At 36.1% G+C, this 21,367-nt stretch overlaps 1 protein-coding gene across 2 annotated transcripts in view; it reads left to right on the forward strand.

The window, feature by feature from the left end:
- Positions 1-21,367, forward strand: part of ZNHIT6 (zinc finger HIT-type containing 6) — a 60,384-nt gene that overhangs the window by 15,312 nt on the left and 23,705 nt on the right. For both annotated transcript variants that reach the window (XR_007126465.1, XM_047724382.1), the window contains exons 6-8: positions 17,748-17,816; positions 18,581-18,661; positions 20,112-20,189. Coding sequence is in view for 1 of the 2 variants with exons in the window: in XM_047724382.1 (XP_047580338.1) it covers positions 17,748-17,816; positions 18,581-18,661; positions 20,112-20,189 (228 nt within the window). In the remaining variant the exon portion in view is untranslated. The remainder of the gene's footprint in view (positions 1-17,747; positions 17,817-18,580; positions 18,662-20,111; positions 20,190-21,367) is intronic.

Here is a 21,367-nt window from a genome sequence, read left to right on the forward strand (position 1 = left end):
CATGGCTTTTTCTGTACCATCAGTCCCTAGAAAGTAGACTTACTGGATCAGAGACGATAGAGACTACATCTGATTATTGGAAAGGGTGAGCTCTTGAATATTTTTTTAAGATGTACCTGTTTATAGCTCATCTTACTCTGTTCCATACATAGGGAATATTTTCACTAGTTTCTTTATCCTTTATCCTATCTTTATTTGGTCTTACATTCATTTTTGATGCATTTTAAATAGTTGTAAAAAGTGTCTACAACCTAGAGATAGTAAGATGGAATAGTTAAGAGCAGAAACTGTAGCCAGGCTACTTTTATTCAAATTTGTAATCAGCCTCCTCCTAGCTACGCGATACTAAGCTAAACCACCTAACTTCTTTTTGCCTCAGTTTCCTCATCTGTAAACTGTGATTTATAATAATAAACTGGGACTAAACTGGTTTTCATTTCCATTTGTAGTGTATGAGAATATCCATTTAAATGTCTCAATACCACTGAGTTTTCTCTTTTAAAAAAATGTTGCGGGCGCTTGGGTGGCTCAGTGGGTTAAAGCCTCTGCCTTTGGCTCAGGTCATGATCTCGGGGTCCTGGGATCGAGTCCCACATTGGGCTCTCTGCTCGGCAGGGAGCCTGCTTCCTCCTCTCTCTTCTTCTGCCTGCTTCTCTGCCTACTTGTGATCTCTCTCTCTGTCAAATAAATAAATAAAATCTTAAAAAAAAAATGTTGCTAACTTGGAAGGTTGAAATGACATTTTTTTATTTGCTTTTTATTTAATTGCTACTGAGATATGGAATATTTGAATACATGTTTCAGAGTATAAAGTTTGACTTAATCCAATCCATTATGGTAAGATGATCCTTCATTTGTAGGACCATTTTGGGGGTCAGTTCAGTGAAAAAAAAAATAATAATAATAATAATAAAAATAATTCAAAATCTGTGTAACTAAATTTTCCATTTGTTTGTTGTGAAATTGCCCATTATTATTTTTAAATGAAAATGGTTTTGCTATTAACTGAATTTAAAATGTCTGTATTTAGATGTTAGATGAATAAAACATTAAGGTGAGGTCCCAGTTGGGTGAAAGCCATACTGAATATTGAGAATATTGCTGGTTAGTTAATTGATAATCAGCTTGGAAATTTCCTTAGTGTGTCCCAATATTTTGTTCATTCTTGTTCAGCATTTTCATTAGTGATTTAGGTCATGATTTCTCATCTTGGCCCTCCTGACCTTTTGACCCAGAGAATTCTTTGTTTTGAGGAGCTATTTTGTGCATTTTAGGGTGTTTAGTAGCATTCCTGTCCTCTGCCCACTAGATGTTGGTAACACACACACGCATACACACACACACACACACACCCTCTACCCAGCCACCTCTCTTGTGGCAACAGGAAATGTCTCCAGAGATTACCAGATGTTTCCTGGAGTTTGGGGCAGAGGGGAGAGACAGAATCACCCCTACTTGAGAATCAGTGATTTAGATTAATACAAAAGACCTACTTCTTGAACTTAATGTATAGTAGAATCAGGATTGCAAAAAATTTCTGTTGCTCAAAGGTGGTGTATAAGTAGCCAGATAAATATATAAGATCCTGTCTTCACTTGTAGGGGAAAAAATGGAACAAAATTTTAAAAATTTAGAAGTATTGGGGCGCCTGGGTGGCTCAGTGGGTTAAGACTCTGCCTTCAGCTCAGGTCATGATCTCAGGGTCCTGAGATTGAGCCCCGCATCGGGCTCTCTGCTCAGCAGGGGAGCCTGCTTCCTCCTCTCTCTCTGCCTGCCTCTCTGCCTACTTATGATCTCAGTCTGTCAAATAAATAAAATCTTTAAAACTTTAGAGGTATCTTCTTTAGGATACCTTTGTTTTCTTAGCCATTCATATGAAAATGACTAAGTTTTAATGATTTTAAGTGTTATTTTATGATTTAGTGTTATTAGATAATGTGTTATTTAAGATGATCGCTAGAAGGGGGGAGGAGGGGGATAATAAATCTTTTCAAAGGATTATTTTCACTTTCCATGCCCCAGTATTCTATTTTTAAGAGGTTCATTTTCAGTACTTTTTTTCAACTTTCAAAAGCAATTAATGCTTTTACTCAGATAAACCTGAATTTGAATATTGCCTCTACCATTAAGTACATACTAGGTGACCTTGGGCAAGATTGAATTTAGTATGTTGAGAGGGTTAAATGAAGTTATACCTAAAGTAGTACCTGGCACTTAGTAAATAATATACAATGATAATTCAAGGTCTGCTTTTCTTATCTGAAATCCTTGGGGATATGGTAAATTTACTATATTATGTTCACCTCTAAGAGTTCTGAAGCAGCATTACATAATCAAAGGATACTATGTCTACAGTGAAACCTGTAAATGTTTACATTATGATGGGTAAATAATGATTGTGAACTGGCTCAGGCAGGTTTTGCTGGCAAAGAAGTTACTGAGAAAACTTTCAATTTCTGATATTTGGGGATTTTACTGTTATTGTTCACATGAGATTTTGGTCCTGTGTACAAAGATGATTGCTGTAACTCCCTCAATATTAAATTGGTCATTTGCTTGTTTAAGCAGCTTGAGTTACAATATAGTCAAAAACTCAAATCGAACTTGTTTAAAATTAAATGTTCCAATGGTAATTTTTGAACAGAGTGAGGAATTCTTTGTGTGGTATTACCACACATAAATACATATGAAATGTGACTCTGCTCCATTGTGTCTGGGTTACCTCTGTAGAACTATCAGTATAGTTACATAGCAGGTGCAATACATACCTTAGAAGCGTGAGGTTTATTGTAAATCAGGCATCCTTTATGGCGGGAGTTTTTGACTAGTATGACTGTGAATCTCTTAAATCTCAGTGAATAGATGGTCCTGACATATCATAGAACGATATGTACATATAAATACATGGCCTGTAGGTGTATGTTGATAATATCTAATGAAGGTATGGGTTAGCCAGGCCAATTTGCTCTTCCACTGTTGAGAATATACATTAGTGGTGATTTTAGAAGGCAGTTTAATAATATTTTTCAAAATGTTATATACACATACTTAAATAATTTAGCCTACAGATGTATTCATACACTTTACAGAATTACACATATCTATGCCGGCATTGTTTTTAATAATGTAAAAAATGCAACAACTCAAGTGTTCAGTACTATGGGACTGAGTTAAATTGATTGTATCTTCCCAAGGTGGAATTCTAGGTACCCAGAGACAAACTAGATGTGGAAGAATTGTTGTGAAATGACATCATGATATGTTCAATGAAAGAAAAAGAGAGTTTTTAAACATTTATCTGAAAGATAGGAGGCTCACTTTTCCTATTGTAAAATTTGCATGCAGTGAAATACACAAATCTTAAGAGTACCCTTGTTGAGTTTTGACAAATGCATATACAGACATACCTTTTTTTGTTGCACTTCACTTTATTGTGCTTTGCAGATACTATGTTTTTTTATAAGTTGAAGGTTTATGACAGTCCCATCAAGCAAGTCTTTTGGTGCCATTTTTCCAACATTTTGCTTGCTTCATGTCTCTGTCACATTTTGGTAATTGTCGCAGTGTTTCAAACTTTTTTGTTATTATTTATCATGGTGATCTGTGATCAGTGATCTTTGATGTCACTATTGTAATTGTTTTAGGGTGCCATGAAGTGCAGCCATTTGAGACAGTGAACTTAATTGATAAATGTGTGGATTCTGACTGTTCCACCAACTGGCCATTCCCCATCTTTCTCCCTCTCTTCATGCCTCTTATTCCAAGTACAACAATATTGAAATTAGGCCAATTAATAATGCTATAGTGACCTCCTAAGTGTTCAAGTGTAAGAAAGAATCTCATGTCTCTCACTTTAAAGCAAAAGCTAGAAATGATTAAGCTTAGTGAAGAAGGCACGTCAAAGCCAAGGTAGGCCTAAAACTAGGCCTGTTGTACCAAACACTTAGCCAAGTTCTGAATGTAAAGGAAAAGTTCTTAAAGGAAATTAGAACTCTACTCCAGTGAACACAGGAATGGTAAGAAAGCAAAACAGCCTGTTGCTAATACGAAGAAAGTTTAAATGGTCTGGATAGAAGACAGACCAGTGACAACCTTTCTGTAAACCAAAGTCTCATCCAGATCAAGGCTCTGAATCTTTTCAGTTCTATGAAGGCTGAGAGAGGTGAGGATGCTGCAGAAGAAAAGTCTGAAGCTAGCAGAGATTGGTGTGTGAGGTTTAAGGAAGAAGGCCCTCCCCGTAACATAAAAGTGCAAGGTAAAGTAGCAAGTGCTGATGTAGAAGCTGCAGCAAGTTATCCAGATGATCTAGCCAATATAATTAGAGGTGATTTCACTACACAACACATTTTCAGTGTAGACAAAACAGCCTTATATTGGAAGAAAATGCGGTCTAGACTTTTCCTAGCTAGGGAGGAGGTCAATGCCTGGCTTCAAAGCTTCAGGGAGAGGCTGACTCTCTTCTCTTACTAGGGACTAATGCAGCCAGTGAGTTTAAGTTGAAGCCAAGGCTCCTTTACCATTCCAAAATCCTAGCATGCTAAATATGCTCTGCTTATGCTCTATAAATGGAACAACAAAACCTGGATAGCAGCACATCTGTTCATAACATGGTTTACTGAATTAAGCCCACTGTTGAGAACTACTATTCAGACAAAAAGATTACTTTCAAAATATTGCTGCTCATTGACAATAAGTTGAATGTTGTTTTCATTTCTGCTAACACAGCGTCCATTCTGTAGTTCATGGGTCAGGGGTCACTTAGGCCTTCAAGTCTCACTATTTAAGAAATGCAATTCATAAGTCTATAGCCTCCATAGATAGTGTGGTTCCTCTGATGGACCCGGGCAGAATCCATTGAAAACCTTCCAGAAGGGAGCCCACCATTCTAGTTGCTATGAAGAACATTTGTGATTCATGAGAAAAAGTCCATATATCAGCATTGACAGGTATGTTTAGAAGAAGTAATTCCAACCCTCATGGAGGACGTTGATGGGTTTAAGACATTCGTGGAGGCAGTAACTGCAGATGTGGTAGAAGCAGCAGGAGCACTAGATAGAAGTAGAAGTGGAGCCTAAAGAGGTGGCTTAATGGCTGTGATGTCAATACAACTTTCACACGTAAGGAGATGCTTCTTATGAATGGAGAAAGTGGTATCTTGAGATAGAGTCTACTCCTGGTGAAGGCGCTCTCAAGATTGTTGAAATGACAACAGAGGATTTAGAATGTTGAACTTAGTTGATAAAACAGTGGTAGAATTTGAGAGGACTGACCTCAGTATTGAAAGTTCTGTGGGTAAAGTGCTATCAAACAGCATCATCTGCTACAGAGAAATCATTTATGAAAGGAAGAGTCAGTCAATGCAGCAAACTTGATTGTTGTCTTGTTTTTTAAAGTTGCCACCCTGATCAGTCAGCAGCCATCAATACTGAGACAAGGCCCTCCCCCAGCAAAAAGATGACGACTCACTGAAATCTCAGATGATGGTTCGCTTTTTTTTTTTTTTTTTAGCAATAAGGTATTTTTAAATTTAAGATATGTACCTTTTTTTTTTAGACATAATACTGTACACTTAACAGACTGAGTATGATGTAAAAATAACTATGCACTAGGAAACCAAAAAATTCATTTCACTGGCTTTGTTGCAGTATTTACTTTCATTACAGTGGTCTGAAACTGAACCCATGATTATCTCCGAGGTATGCCTATATCTATGTAACACTGTTCCTATAAGTATATATAGAATATTACCTTCACCCCGGAAAGGTCTTTCCTTGTTAGTTCCTCTCCTCACCAGGGACATCCTGTGATGTCCTGGTGATGAGTTTTGCCTGATTTAAAATTCCATATATGAGATCATATAGCTTACCCTTACCTTTGAATGATAGTTTAGCTGAATATTGAATATCTTGATATTTTATTTTAATACTTCCGTTCAGTTACTTATTCCCTTCTTACTTTTTTTTTTTTTAAGATTTTATTTATTTATTTGACAGAGATCACAAGTAGACAGAGAGGCAGGCAGAGAGAGAGAGAGGGAAGCAGGCTCCCTGCTGAGCAGAGAGCCCGATGCGGGCCTTGATCCCAGGACCCTGAGATCATGACCTGAGCCGAAGGCAGCGGCCTAACCCACTGAGCCACCCAGGCGCCCCCTTCTTACTTTTTTTTGCCACTCGTAAGAACACTCTGTTTTTTGTCCCTTGCAGTTGCTTTTCAGATCTTCACTTTTGTCTTTGGAGTTCTGCAGTTTCAGTATGATATGGGTCTTCATGTGATTTTTTTTTTTTTTAATTTATTTATCTTCCTTGGCATTTGTGCTTTCTGCGTATTACAGTTCTGGGAATTCTAAGGCATTATTTTAATATCTCATTTGTTGGTTTTTGCTACTTTCAGGGTAATTTATTCAGTTACATCATTCAAGTCACTATCTCTTCAGCTGTGTCTAATTAATCTTATCTTTAGCTCATGTAGTGTTTTTTGTTTTAGTTTTGTTTTTCATTTCTAGAAGTTCTGTGTGTTTCCCAAATCTCTCTGCTCTTCTAGATCGAACTGTATTCTTTTCTCATGTTTAAGTTCCCCTTTAATAATTTAGAACATTTATTATCTGTTTAAATAATTCCAGTATTAGAAGTCTGTTACTGCTGTGTGCTGTTTCTGCTGACTTTTGGTTATGGTGGCTGGCTTTCTTGTTTTTTTTCTTCTAAAAAAGAGCTTTGAACGCAAGTTGACATAGAAGGTGGCATGCATTTGCTTATGCCAAGATACTCTATGGCTCCAATTCAGGATCCTTTTTAATTTCTTAGTCTTAAGTTTCTCAGACTATATTAGTAGGAATAATTTGAATCCCAACCAATTTGAGGAAGCTGCAGTTCCACATTTTCAATTGAGGTCTTTCCCTCTACCATTTCTACCTTTCTCCTAGAGCCCGGGCTAAGGTCCACATATTTCCTAGTTGTTTCCTTTGCTAGTGGTCAGGATTTTTCTGCTTTACATTTTCACTGGTTTTATGGTGTGATCCCAGTTTGAGGTCTCCAAAATATGTGGGTCCAAGATCATGTCTCCTGTCACCCCATAGTTGTGTACAAGCCTCTCGGTACCAAAATTGGCAAAGGTTTCCAGAGCAGGTGTCATTTCAGCATTCCCTCAGGGTCTTTAGTTCCTGCTTCCTTTTGGTTCCGGAAGATATCTCTTACTTGCCTATGAGCTCAGTCTGTTTATTTCTCCAGGATTTCTTAATGTATGCTACTGAGAAGGTTTTCAGATGATCTCTTCTGAAATGTCTTACTTAAAATAAACAGTGGCCCCAGTACAAAGATAAGGCAGTAGGGGAAAAGAGATGGATCAGGAAGACATGATAATTACTTGTTCACTTAGCAATTCCACTTCTAGAAATTTATTTGATAGATACAACCATTTAAATGGAATATGTACAAGGATATTGAGTGCAGTGTTATTTGTAATAGCAAAAGAGTAGTATGAATCTAAATAATTTGCCAGGAGTGGACAACATAAATCATGGCATGTTTTTACAGTGGAAGAAGAATGGAACAGGTCTGAATGTACTAATACGGAATGTCTAAGAGAGTCTTTAAGTCTGTGAAGATGGTAGAAGTATGCCCGTTATTTAACAACAGTGTGAATTAATAATTGAGCCCCTGTCCTGTTTTAGAAGCTAGCCACTAGATGTCTCTCTTGTAAAGAAGTAACCTTTTTTTTTTTTTTACAGATTCGCAAAATTACTTTGTTTCCTTCAGATAAAATTACAGCATTCTAATTATATTGCAGTAATATACCCATCTACCACTTTATTAATGTCAGTAGCATTTTTTCCTTAACCAGTTATGTGATGATACCCTTCATAAAACACAGTATTTTACTTGCATGATGACCTATGAATAGTATACTTTACTGCAAATTGACTTTAGAAAAGAGCAAAGGAAAAGGAAATGATGGGTTTAACAGTTGTGGTAATAGAGGGACAAGTGGATTTTGCAGTGATCTAGTTTGGTGGAAAGATTTCAGAGCAACAGCAGGGAATTAGAAAAAAACAGTATGAAAAAGTAGAAGCTTAATGGTTCCCCAAACAGGCATTTCCTTAACGGGGCGGTGTAGGCAATGGTGAGGAAGTTTCTTTGACATAGCATCACAGAGGTGGTACTTTTCCATAACAGCAATTAGCCAGCATTCATGGAAATGGAAAACACCCTTGGTCTTCTTGGAGTCCCCACCCAGGTTCAGTTAAGGAAGTCCTTCCGCAGTCCCCAGGTCTACTACTTCATGATATGCCTCTGGCATCTGTTCTTTCCCCTTCCTTCACCATAGCATTTATCAGCTGTATTCTCCCATGCGGGCCCACCTTGTCTCACCCTGGATTACTGAAGAGCTTCTGAGTGCCCACCCTACCTCAGTGTCTCCTTACCTCAGTCACTCGACACATGGCTGTCTGACTCGTCTTTATAAAATGTGTTTTTATTGTGACAGTCACCTGCTCAAAATCAAGAAGTTAAGTCTAGGTTTGAGGCTGGTCTTGTGGGAGACTATCAGATGCAACAGGATAAAGTAGTAAAGGTAAGACACTGTATGTGGTTTGGTGTATCTAGAAACTAGGTTGGGAGTTGGCAAGTGGTAGGAGATGAGGTTGGAGAGAGTCCCACTTGGCCTGGGCTTTGCAGGACTTTATATGCCATGTTAGGGAGTTTAGATAGTCATACTTTGAGCAGAAAATGTTCCTTTTGGTATGAGGGATCCATACTGAATAGTCTATATTTCCTAATATAGTCAAGCAAGTATACCCAGGCTGGTCACCATGCTTAATCCTAGAATGTTTTCCTCATCCATTATTTTCTAACCATCTGTGAAGACACAATAGCTCATCTTCTCTGTTACTTCTTTTTGCTGCAGTTCCTATAGTACATATTTTCTCCACAGTTAATACGAAACACATGCTGCATTTAGTGCTGGCATTCAGTTTTTGGTATGCGTATACTTGTGCTCTCCTTTCTGCATTCTAGTGTTTCTTAGTAAGGGCTCTATTGGCATTTTGAACAGGACTGTTTTTTTGTTGTGTGGGACTTTCCCATGCATTACAGGAAGGTTAGCATTTCTGTTCTCTCCCCACTAAAATGCCTGAAGTGCTTCCTAGTCTTGGAACAGTCAGAACTGCCCAGCCATTTCCAAATGTCCCCACCGCCCAGGTTGGTACAACTCCCAGTTGAGAACTACTTTATTAAGTGCTCAAGTATTTATCAGTTATTTGAAGCAAGATGTACTTTTTCATTTCAGTCTTCACCTGCTATATCCATTTTCTTAATATACTGTCTACTAAAGCCAGTACCACATACTTAACCTGTTTCCTATTATTATTGTGTAGTGGTGAAACTAATTTTTAAAAGAGCAAAATGTAATATATAACTGGAACTTTTCAAAGTATTTTCATAATGATGTGAGACATATAAAATTATGGTTTTTATTCTCCCCAATTCCAGTAATTTTAATCCATGCTAAGTAACTACACAGATCCTTTGTATTCACTCTTCCAAAAACACTTATTATAGTACCAATCCTAATAAAATAGATGGATTATTTTTATGAAGAATAGTTATATTTATTCTTGAGACTTTAAAATTTGCTCTTGAAATGTATTCTAAAAGATAAAATGTCTGTGAGTGAAGGATTATGTAGATATTTTACACATTTGTTTTTCCCTCGAAGGGTTTCAAAATTTGGTAGATTTTCTTTCTGCTTTAAATTCAGATAAAGTTTTATAACTGATGGTGGAACAAAATGGTTTTTTCCTGAAATTCCTTCAGGTAGAATGTGCTGCTTCCAAATTTCATAAGAGTTGACAATTTACAGTTTAGTCTATCCCTTTTCTACTGCTTCAAAATGAAAAATGAAAGATGAAACCTAGAAAGAAGAAAACTTCAATTCCTTATATCAGGATGCTTGATGTTGCTTGAAATAAAATACCCAATTCAAACCGGTTTGAGTTTTAAAGGGTATATTATTGGCCATCATAACCGAATGTCCAGAGGTAGAATGGACTTCAGAGTTAATAGATAAAATGACTCAATTACATCATCAATAACTCAGTTTTTTGCTGGTTCTCCATTGTATCTTCTGTGGTGTAAGCTCAATCCTCATGCTCATAGGGTGCCCTGGTAACAGTTTGAGTTGTAGTAAAGATCCAGGAGTGCTTCTCTCCCAGCATTATTGAACAGGAAGCCTGAAATTCACCACAATAAGGCCACCTCGGTCATCTGCCCAGTCCTGATCCTGAGCCACTGTGTCAAGGAAAATGGGTAGTGATTTTCTTAAGCCAACCAATTAAGTGCATATCCCTAGAGGTAGGGAATGGGTTCCATTCCTCAAAGTATGGTTATAGATTAGGAACGAGGGTGGTGGTAAGAGACTGCCAAGGAGGCAGTTAAACTATAACTGTTATAAATGATTTCAAAATATGAAGGCAAATATATAAAAAATAACTCAGCTGCATTTAACAGTACGTAAAGATACATGGTTTGTTATTGAACTTGCACTTCTGATAAGTTCATAATGGTATAGTTGATTAGAGCATAGACTCTGGAATAATTGTACTGTCTGGGTTCAAATCTGCAACTTTCCAACTGAATAATGACCTTGAGAGACTTTTCTCTGTCTTAGGGTTCTCATCTGTAAAATGAAATAATGGCATTCATCTCAGAGTTAAAAGAATTAAATGAAGTAATACAGGTAAAACCTTTAGAACAATGTCGGACATATTAAAAGCACTTAATAAACTATTGTTATTACTATTGCTCCTTGCTAGTACTCTGGTAAAAGGTTCTGCTGGTAGGTTTGATCAGCTATGGACTTTACTAACTTAATTAGTGATATAGTATTCTGAAGATTAGACATGTGGAAATTCTAGCTTTAGCTTACTCCCATGGAGTCACCTGTATTTAAAAATCAGAAGTAAAAATTTTAGACGTTTGAACTGACATGACCTATTATTGTGCTTCTCAAAAGTAGTGAGAAACATTTCCCTTAATAATTACAAATAAGGGCTGAAAAGTTAATGTCTTGAATATACTATAGAAGTATTTACTAGGAGAGTTAAGTAGTAGGATGATGATTCTCCCGCCAAGCCCTTCATTTCATTATTTATTTATTTATTTAAATTTATTTGACAGAGATCACAAGTAGGCAGAGAGGCAGGCAGAGAGAGAGGAGGAAGCAGGCTCCCTGCTGAGCAGTGATCCCCATGCGGGGCTCGATCCCAGGACCCTGAGATCATGACCTGAGCCAAAGGCAGAGGCTTAACCCACTGAGCCACCCAGGCGCCCCCCTTCATTTCATTTTTTTAAAAGCTTTGTTGTTGGTGCATTAACCACAAAATAAAATCCATAGGGTTTAGCAGAACATTCAGGGCTTTTAACAATCTAATATGAATCCAAATGTTCAGTTTCATCTCTAGCCACTAAACACTAAATTCAAGGTAAGTGGAATTTGGTCAGGAACTCGTTGCAAAATATTCTCAAAGGACCTGTGAATATTTCTGTGCTAAGCTTCGTAACTCAGAACACTGAATTGAATGTGGAATTACAACAATGGTAAAAAGAGTAACTAACATTTTTTATATATTCTGAGCTCTCAACATATATTTACTCATTTAATCCTATGATATAAATACTATTGTTATCCCCCACTTTATTCTGAGAAACCTGAGTCACAGAAATTTATCTCTTGCTCAAGATCACATCAAGTTACAAATTGTTAAGAGTAGGACTTAAGCCCAGAGTCCACTTAACCTTTGCCTTCTCCTACCTCTGGTCCATACAGTATGTTGAGTATTCTTCCTCTGTACAGCATCCATGAAGAACAAGGTGCTTTCATATGGAAACTGTATTTCTCTCATAGCCATATGGAAGGGAAACACGGTGCCCAGGATTGGTGGTGGATTTAAGCCCTAAACAGAAGCTTTCCATGGCCTCGTCCCCTTTGTTCGCATGCTTAATGCTTAGGGAGCCTTTGAGTAAATACTGGTTAGTCAGTGAGAGAGTGGAATGAAAATTGGTAATTTTTTTTTTTAAAAACAAAAATATTCAAGCTCATTTAAATTTTTTATTAGAAATCTTAGTACTAAGAATTCAGCCTTCGTATGTAACTCTTAGCTGTGGAATATTTCTTCTCTTTTTTTTTTTTAATTTTTTTTTTTTTAAATTTTTATTTGACAGACAAAGATCACAAGTAGGCAGAGAGGCAGGCAGAGAGAGGAGGGATAGCAGGCTCCCTGCTGAGCAGAGAGCCCGATGTGGGGCTCGATCCCAGGACCCTGGGATCATGACCTGAGCCAAAGGCAGAGGCTTTAACCCACTGAGCCACCCAGGCGCCCCTGTGGACTATTTCTTGAGGAAGATAGCTTTGAAGCTGTCAAAATGATTAGATGAGTAACCCTAGTTCTGGTAGGGTAATAATCTCTAAGATAAAAAGGAAACCTTTTTTTTTTTTTTCCAAAGATTTTTTTATTTATTTATTTGACAGAGAGAGATCACAAGTAGACAGAGAGGCAGGCAGAGAGAGAGAGGAGGAAGCAGGCTCCCTGCTGAGCAGAGAGCCCGATGCGGGACTCGATCCCAGGACCCTGAGATCACGACCCGAGCCGAAGGCAGCGGCTTAACCCACTGAGCCACCCAGGCGCCCAAAAGGAAACCTCTTAAAAGAACACTTCCACTAAGGAATATTTTTAGGTTTAAAAAGAATGGTCAAATTAGTCCTGTCCTTTCTAGGACTATCATCCTCTACTTTCCCGTGGAAACATTTTATTTTGCTGATTATAAAAATTAGCAAATCATTATGTCAGAGATTAAATAGAGATGTATAAAGTAAGAATTAAGTCCTTTCATTATGGCAAGAAATAACCGTAGTTAAAAGTTTGGGCCTGTCCTTCATACTTGTAAACACATTTATGGATATGTATTTTAAACATATATGTCCTCATTCAACACATACATTTTTCTACCTCAGTGCATATAGTTCTGCCTCATCTTTTCATTCATTATGTAGATCTGCTATAATTTATTTAATCAGTTCCCTGATGATACCCATTTAGGTTGTTTTTTATTTTTTTCTAGAGTGAAACAGCAGGCATGAACATATGTCATTACTTGTCCAATTATTTCCTTGGAATAAATTCCTGGTACTAAAACTGTTGAGGCAAAAATATGTGTATTTTTTATTGTGAATATTTATTTATAGCTTTTATGAAACTAAACTGCCGGAAGCTTACACCAATTTATATTTCTATCAACAATGAAAAGTGTCCATTTCACCACTCTTCCCTAGTATTTCTAATTTTAACGACCTCTTTGTAAATCTGACAGGTAAAACTATTTCATTTCCATTTCCATTTCTTTGGTTACAAATGAACTTGAAAATCTTTCTGTATCAAGAGATCAGTGCCATTTAAAAGGATCTGGTGCCTTTGTTTTCTGCCCTTCTTCCTTGGAATTGTGGTAGCACTCCAGATATGAAAATTAGCAATTTTAAGTCATGGAGTCAGAAGAATAATTACAGGCACGGGTATAGAATTTGCATCCCCTGTAAATTTGTGTCATTGCGCACATACTATTTTCTTTAAACTGTGGGAGAGAATGAGCCTTAACAGTTTCTAGTAAGCATTAACTGTTAAGTAAGTGCCCTGTATTACCTTATTAAAATCAAGTATAATATTTATTTTCCTCTTTTAATACTTATAAATGTTTCTCAGCCTTTATTATTATTATTATTGCCTCCCAAGGAGCCCTTTTAGACGTTTTCCGTCTAATTGTTCCTCCATGATATTTGATACCATAGATATACTGTGTTCTTATTAATCTTGTTTATGTACAGTGGCCCTTTGGAAGCCCACACGCCATGGTAATATTTGAGATTTTTTTTTAGCACTCACAAGAACAAACTTTATCCCCCTTTGGGGTGATGCTGCCCTCATTAAGAATGCATGATTGAGGGGGCAGGAGAAAAAGCTTTGCTATGCATGAGTAGTTTTAGTTTCATGGGACTCAGAGAGAGGTCACTGTTCTCTTACTTGTCAGGTGGTCCAGAAGGGGACATTAGGTTTAACAATTGCCACTGTTCTTCATTAGTCTGTTATCAAACTCTAGACATAGTGCCTTGAGGTACATAAGTTACCTAGAATATTTGTTTACAGTATTTCCATTCGTGAGAATTTGGTAATTATGGCAAGGACACAGTGACATGATTATAGTTGAAGGCATTTTGTTGAAATTAGGGGATAGTAGTCTTGATATAGTAGGAGTAATAGTGAATGTTTTAAGCTCTATCCTGGTGGTTCTCAGTAAGTGGTGATTCTGCCTCCCAAAGGACATCTGCAAGAATTGGAGGCATCTTTGGTTGTCATACGGGAGCAGTGGGTGTTGCTAGTGGCATCTTGAGGGATGCTGCTAAACATCCTGCAGGGGGAATTGTCTCCCCTGTCTTTTCCCACCTCCACCACCACCACCACCACCATAACAAAGGGGTATGTGGTCCAAAATGTCAGCACTGCCTAGGTTAAGAAACCCTGTTCTAGTCCAGTGATTCTGCTCCTTGGAATCCATCTTTACAGAATAGTCCAAAATACAAAAATGTATGTGTGTGTGTGTGCATGCATAAAAGATACTCACTAAAGTGTTCCATTGCCCTTTACAGTGTTCTAGAGATTTTACTAATGCAAACATAAAACATAAAATTACAGTCCCCCTCAAAAATAATGTGATTTTGGTGTATATGTATTTTTATAATTGGGACATGTATCACTATATATAATTATGAAAAGTGGGAAATGAACTTAATTCTTTGAAGAACAAACTGATGCTCATCAGAGGGGAGGTAGGGGAGGGTGAAACAGATGATAGTGCTTATCATGATGAGCACTGATAGAACACTGTATGTTAACTACACTAGAATTAAAATTAAAAATTTAACTTAAAAAAACCCTAATTCTTTTGAGATTTAGATTTCATTGCCCATGGCAGAACTACATCAGTTTCAGGAACACTAAAGAACTGGCAACTACTTCAGAAATAAATTAACTCAGCCATTTCAGGAATCTTTATACAGTACCCTTCAACCTCCTATGTCCATTCTTTCACTTAAATTTTGTATTCTGAACTACTGTTTGCAAATGATTTTTACACTACCATAGAGTTAAAAAATAAAGGCAGTTTTTCAATGAAGCTAATATTTAATTTTGTGTACCAGAAGAGGTAAATGATAGACTCATCCCTAGGGATAATCTTTTATTTTTTCTTTACTGTAATTTAATATGGTAAATCAAATGATAAAAAAGTGGAAGCAATCATAATATCTGTCAGTAGAGAATAGATAAATAGATTTTGGCATTTTTCACAAAATGAAATACTATAGAACAGTTTAAGTTAATGAACTAATCTGTATGTATTAAAATCTAAAGGATAATATAAATGAAAAGCAAGGCATAGGATATTTAGAATATGATAACTTTGAAGTAAATGTTAATATTACACAAAATCTATATTGTTTATACATATGTGTACGGGTATATACATAAAGTACAAAACCATGAATGGCAAGAATATACACCCAACCTCAGGAAATTAGCTACCTCTGATGGTGGATGGGAAGGGAATTTGATCAAGGAACAGTTCAATTAACTTTTTATTCCTTAGAAGAAAAAAATATTTCAAACAAATATGGCAACATGCAAGTTGGTTTAATCTTGAGTATGGGTGCATTGAGTGTTCTTTATATACTTTTTCCTTGTTTATGAAAAAATTGCAAGGTCATTTGTTAAAAGTATACATACTTCTCAAATTTGTTCATGTTTGAACTGAGACCATATATAGAAATATTTTTATAATAGTCATAATTTAGCAATGTATATATAATAAAATAGTAGTGAATGACTTCTTTACAATCACAACTAGTTAACTATAGCAAATAAAATGATTTCCAGGGGCTTTTCTTCCATTGTTTTTGGAATGCTAAGTACTTTCTGAAGGTATTTAGTGTCTACTGAGTGTTAAGAAAGAGGAATGGTTCTTGAAATTACTCAAGCAATGATTGGAGTAATTAAATATGATTTACAATTCCATAAGATGATGAATTCATAATCTTATTTCTCCTCTATAACATGGGAAAAACAAATATATTTAGAAAGAAGCCATATTATACATTTAGATTAAAAATTGGTTTATATCTTAACTAAGAAATGTGAAATTGGGCCCTAGGTGACTCAGTCGAGTATCTGACTCTTGGTTTGGGCTCAGGTCATGATCTCAGGGTTGTGAGATTGAACCCTATGTTGGGCTCCATACACTCCAGTCAGCACGGAATCTGCTTGAGGTTCTTTCTTCTTCCCTACCACTCTGGTCCCCCACCCTACATGTGTGCGCTCTCTCTCTCAGATGAATAAATAAATAGGGGGAGAAAGGAAATATGGAATCTCTGAGCCTTTTTGATGGTGATATGATACAATGCCTGTTTCACAGATAACGAACATTGCAGAGTGTTTTGTTTTGGAAGAATTGTTTATTTAAAACCAGGAACTGTTATATTTGCATTCAGATTTCTTTTAGAGGTTTTTCCTCTGAGATTTTAGACATCTGGTCTTTAAGTTAATAAAGGGTGCTTTATGACTCTGTTCTATCAGAAAAAAAAGAAATGCTAAACTTAACATGATTATTTCTTATATGATAAGTGGCACTTTCAACATAAGTATAATCAAGCATATTTTTTTTCTAGCTCATGCTAAAAACTGTCTTGTTATTAACGAAAACTTCCATAAGCAGATCTGTGATAGACTTACCCTAAAAGAAGGATTTTTACTTGCTTTTATTCTTACTGTATCTGATAAAAATTTGACTAAATCATATAAATGTTTAGTGAGAGATACTCTACTAGATTGTATTAAAAGAAAACTTTTTGAGATTTTGGAGCCATCCTGCTAAGGGACAGATTTATAGTGATGCTGGTCATTTGCTTGGACACGCTGTTGGCCATTAACTTGCCAGTGGGTTGTTAGAAATTTCCTCTAAGTAAGGAAAACATGTAAAACCATCATATGGTGAAAACATTTAAATTTCTCTGTTGGATTGAATATTTGAAGCATTAAAATTTTTAAAGAAGGAATAGTATATAGTGTCACCAAATTTAGGTGTGTTAAATAGAACATATGGTCATTATGCTAAAATTAGTCATTTGGCGAATTATTACTGTTGATCGTGTATCAAACCAAAGTTTAGACCTGAAAGCAAAAGGACTCTAGCTGAGAGTGCATTCTGCTTAGCAACCAACTTGTTGTCTACTGTTTTGCTACTAAATGCACGCACTCATGGCTTGGAAGTGTATCTTCAGCCAGCTGGTTGCAACCAGACAACACTTCATTCACTTAATTTCCAAACTAGTTAGGCAAAGACATCAGCTCGTTGTTTTTAGTCGGGAGGAATTTATTTGTAAACTTAAAATAGTAACACACTGATCTCAAAATCCCCTGATCTGTGTGAAATTGCCTTCTAATTCAGGAGTGTAAAGTCCTTGTAATTCAAAACTGCTGCACTTAATTTTGTTTTCCTCTTCAGAATCCTTACAGGTATATTGTTTGAAAACAGCCTCTAAAACCTTAGAAAATAGTTGAAAGATACATTAAGTGTTAGGAATACTTTTTGAATTACTATCTGAAAAAGAAAATTTATTGTCTACCTTGATCCTCATAAGATTATCTTCTAATTTAGAAAACAGCAGTTTTGTTGGCATGTGAAGCTCCAGTTTCCTCAGAGTCAAGCTGTGTACATAGAAAAAAGGTATAGTATTACAACTATTAAGAACTTTGTTCTTATTGTGGTTTTATATTTACAATAAATTGTTAACTTAAATGTATATCAGGAGTAAAATGGATAACTAAGTTGTTACCTTTGAAGTTTATACCAGACTAAAGTCAGGGAAAGGACTTAAATATTATGGATGGAGATATTATAGCACAGTAGTATATATGAATATGAATAATTGAGGAAAAAGTTACTCATTCAAAGCAGTGTCTTAATTTTGTTTCTACAGATTTATAATTCTAAACAATGTGCATATTTACTGAAAAGTTGAAAAACTTGAAATACTTTGTTTCCAGAAAAAGTAGTATCAATTTTTTACCCTGGTCTTATGATTTAGAATGAATAAACTTGAAATTGAACATGCACTGAAATTTGCAACCTTTTTTCGGATTTTATATTTCTACATCTTTCAAACATATTTCATCCTTAGTTCTTTCTTCTCATCTGTGAGCACAGGTGTGTGTTAAAAGAGGCTTCATATTTTTATAATTGATTTATAGGGAGCTTCTCAAAATATTGCTTTTTAGGACTTTTTAAGTGTGTCCAAGAAGTTTTTTTGAGCCTTTTTCCTAAGCAGTTTTTGCTTAAAAGGATGTTATATTTTGCCAAGAGTAAAATAAAAGGTCTGTGTTTAGTCATTTAAACAAAACACCACAAGATTTAGTAATTCCAAGTTAACACCATTAGTAGAAGCTTATACATAATGTTTTCTTTTTGTTGTTTTTGTTTTTGTTGGGAAGAGTACCAGATGATAAAACTATTAACGAAATCCTAAGACCTTATATTGATCCTGAAAAATCTGATCCTGTAATTCGTCAAAGGTATGCTTCAAAAGTCTTGTAATTTTCTGAAATTATTAAAAATGCTGAGGTACTGGTTATGTACACATTTATTATGTAGAGCTGTGACTTTATTAGAATATGATATGTCAGTACAGTTTACTTTCTGTGCCATTTCCTTGGTGTTTACTCAAGGTTTTGTCAGTCATGGATGATGTTTTTGGATAGCAATAAAAACAGTACATAATACTTAGTATCTACTGTTTTCCAGACACTCATTGGAGTAGATAATAAATATGTACTAAGTAATTTAATCCTCACAGTAACCCTTTAAGGTAGATTACTACTATTATGCCCATTTTGCAGGTGGGGAAACTAAGCCTTAAAGTGGTTAAATGACTTCATATAGCAAGTAAGCAGTGAAGCTGGGATTTAAACCCAGGTGTTCTGGAATCAGAGTCTGCACTGTTAACTCTCGAATCAAACTTATTTAAAGTTGAATCAGAAACTTGGAAAATTAAGAGTTTCTGAATAATTGTTAAAGACCAGGGAGTTCTGTTTCAACCAAGTCTTCGTAAAACTAATTAAGATACATTCTGCCTCCTGTCCAGAAATATAGCATGGATAAAAATGGTTAACATAGAACAGTAGAAAGATTCAGTTATATATCTGGGCTATAGTAGCTCACTCTGTCTCTTTTTTACTATGTGATCAAGGAGTAAGTTACTTAACTTTTGGACCTCAATTTTTTTCATCAGTAAAATGAGAATGATAATATTCACTAGATAAGGTTATTTGAAGCTTAAAAAAAAAAACCCCGGAATTATAAAGTTTCTAGTACAGGGCCTAGCACACAGTAGGCAGCACTCAAAAAGCAAATCTATTATTAGAGTGTGAATTAGTTTTCCTGAGCAGGAACCCATTTAACTTTTTTTTTCTCCAGATGGTACCTGCTTAGGACAGGAATGCTTGGTTTGGTTCCAGAGTAACCTGGTGTTTAACTTTTAGATCGGGTGGATTCTAAAATGTCTGATCCAATTCTAATTAAATCTCATCTTCTACTTCTAATAAAAGGTTGTGCTCAGACTGAACCAAATCCACGCCCCATATCAAGTAGTGTCTTTGGTACACGTATAATGGTTGAATTTCTTTTCTTCTTAATACTGATAATCCAACTATAATCATTGGTCATGTGTTTGGCAGTAAGACAAAGTACCTGTCACTAAATTGGATGCATTTTTTAAAAATAAATACCAAGTTTAACTTAATTTACTGAAATAAATATTTTTTAATTTAAGAGAGAAGAAAGGTAATTTTTTAAAAATTCAAATCCTTGGTTAGAAAATATTTTTAACCTTTTTTTCTGCGTTGGATAGTTGAATCTTAAGTATTATTAGCTACTCTTAATTAAATGTTTGGTCTTCCATAGATATTATCTTGAAATATATTAAAAATCAGTTTTGCTTCCTTCAATATGACATTTTTATTTCAGGTTGAAAGCCTACATTCGCTCTCAAACTGGGGTCCAAATTTTAATGAAGGTTGAATATACACAGCAAAATTTAGTAAGGTAAAATTGCTTCCCTCCCTGTTTCTTTAAATATTTTCTAATTCTGTAATATAATTAAGTAGCTTGATTAGCTTAAGTAGCTGGTTATTTTACTACTATGATTTTCAAATTAAAATTTTAAAATAATCACACTTATAGGATAAATTCAATTGAAAAATTACTCTGGTTAAAATATCTTAAAATAGCATTATGCACAGGGCACCTGGGTGGCTCAGTTGTTAAGCGTCTGCCTTTGGCTCAGGTCATGGTCCTGGGATCAAGCCCCACTGGGCTCGCTGCTCAGCAGGAAGCCTGCTTCTCCCTTACCCACTCCCCCTGCTTGTGTTCCCTCTCACTGTCTTTCTGTCAAATAAATAAATGAAGTCTTTTTTTTTTTTTTTAAGATTTTATTTATTTATTTGACAGACAGTAGGCAGAGAGGCAGGCAGAGAGAGAGGAAGGGAAGCAGGCTCCCTGCCGAGCAGAGAGCCTGATGTGGGGCTCGATCCCAGAACCCTGGGATCATGTGCCAAAGGCAGAGGCTTTAACCCACTGAGCCACCCAGGCGCCTCCCCCGCTTTTTAAATAGCATTATGTACAAGTAAAAGATTCCTAAAACCCATTTTAACTTACTTCAAGAAATATTCTCTACAACAGAGTTCATGTTGTTGCCTTTGGAAATACAAAACTTCACGTGATTAACTGAGCATAGCGTACATTGCATTCTCTGCCGAGAAATGTAAAGAGAGCTGGGATCTAACAAACTCTATTACTTGAGAAACTTAACTTGACTGGGCTGTTCCTGCATTAATGGTGTGGTGAAATAGACTACACCAAAGATCTCTGGGAGTCTCTGCAAAGTCTTCTTAAGTGCCAGGAACATTGTCATTGTACTGAATTACAAAACACTGATCTTTTATGACCTTTGATGCTCTTTCATTGTTCATTTAACAAAACTACTAGAATCAGTTCAGACTGTATCTGGTTAGTCTCACCTATGACTTGATTTGTTAGTTAGCTTAGAGGTTTTAGAGTCCAAGCTGTGAAAGGAAAGCTGGGATTTCTCCAGTTATGTTAACTTGAGTAAATTTTACAACCTCACTTACCTTAGTTTCCTCACCTTTAAACTGGGGATGGGGGCGCCTGGGTGGCTCAGTGGGTTAAAGCCTCTGCCTTCTGCTCAGGTCATGGTCCCAGGG

This window comes from Lutra lutra, chromosome 4 (assembly GCF_902655055.1).
Source record: "Lutra lutra chromosome 4, mLutLut1.2, whole genome shotgun sequence".
NCBI lineage: Eukaryota > Metazoa > Chordata > Mammalia > Carnivora > Mustelidae > Lutra > Lutra lutra.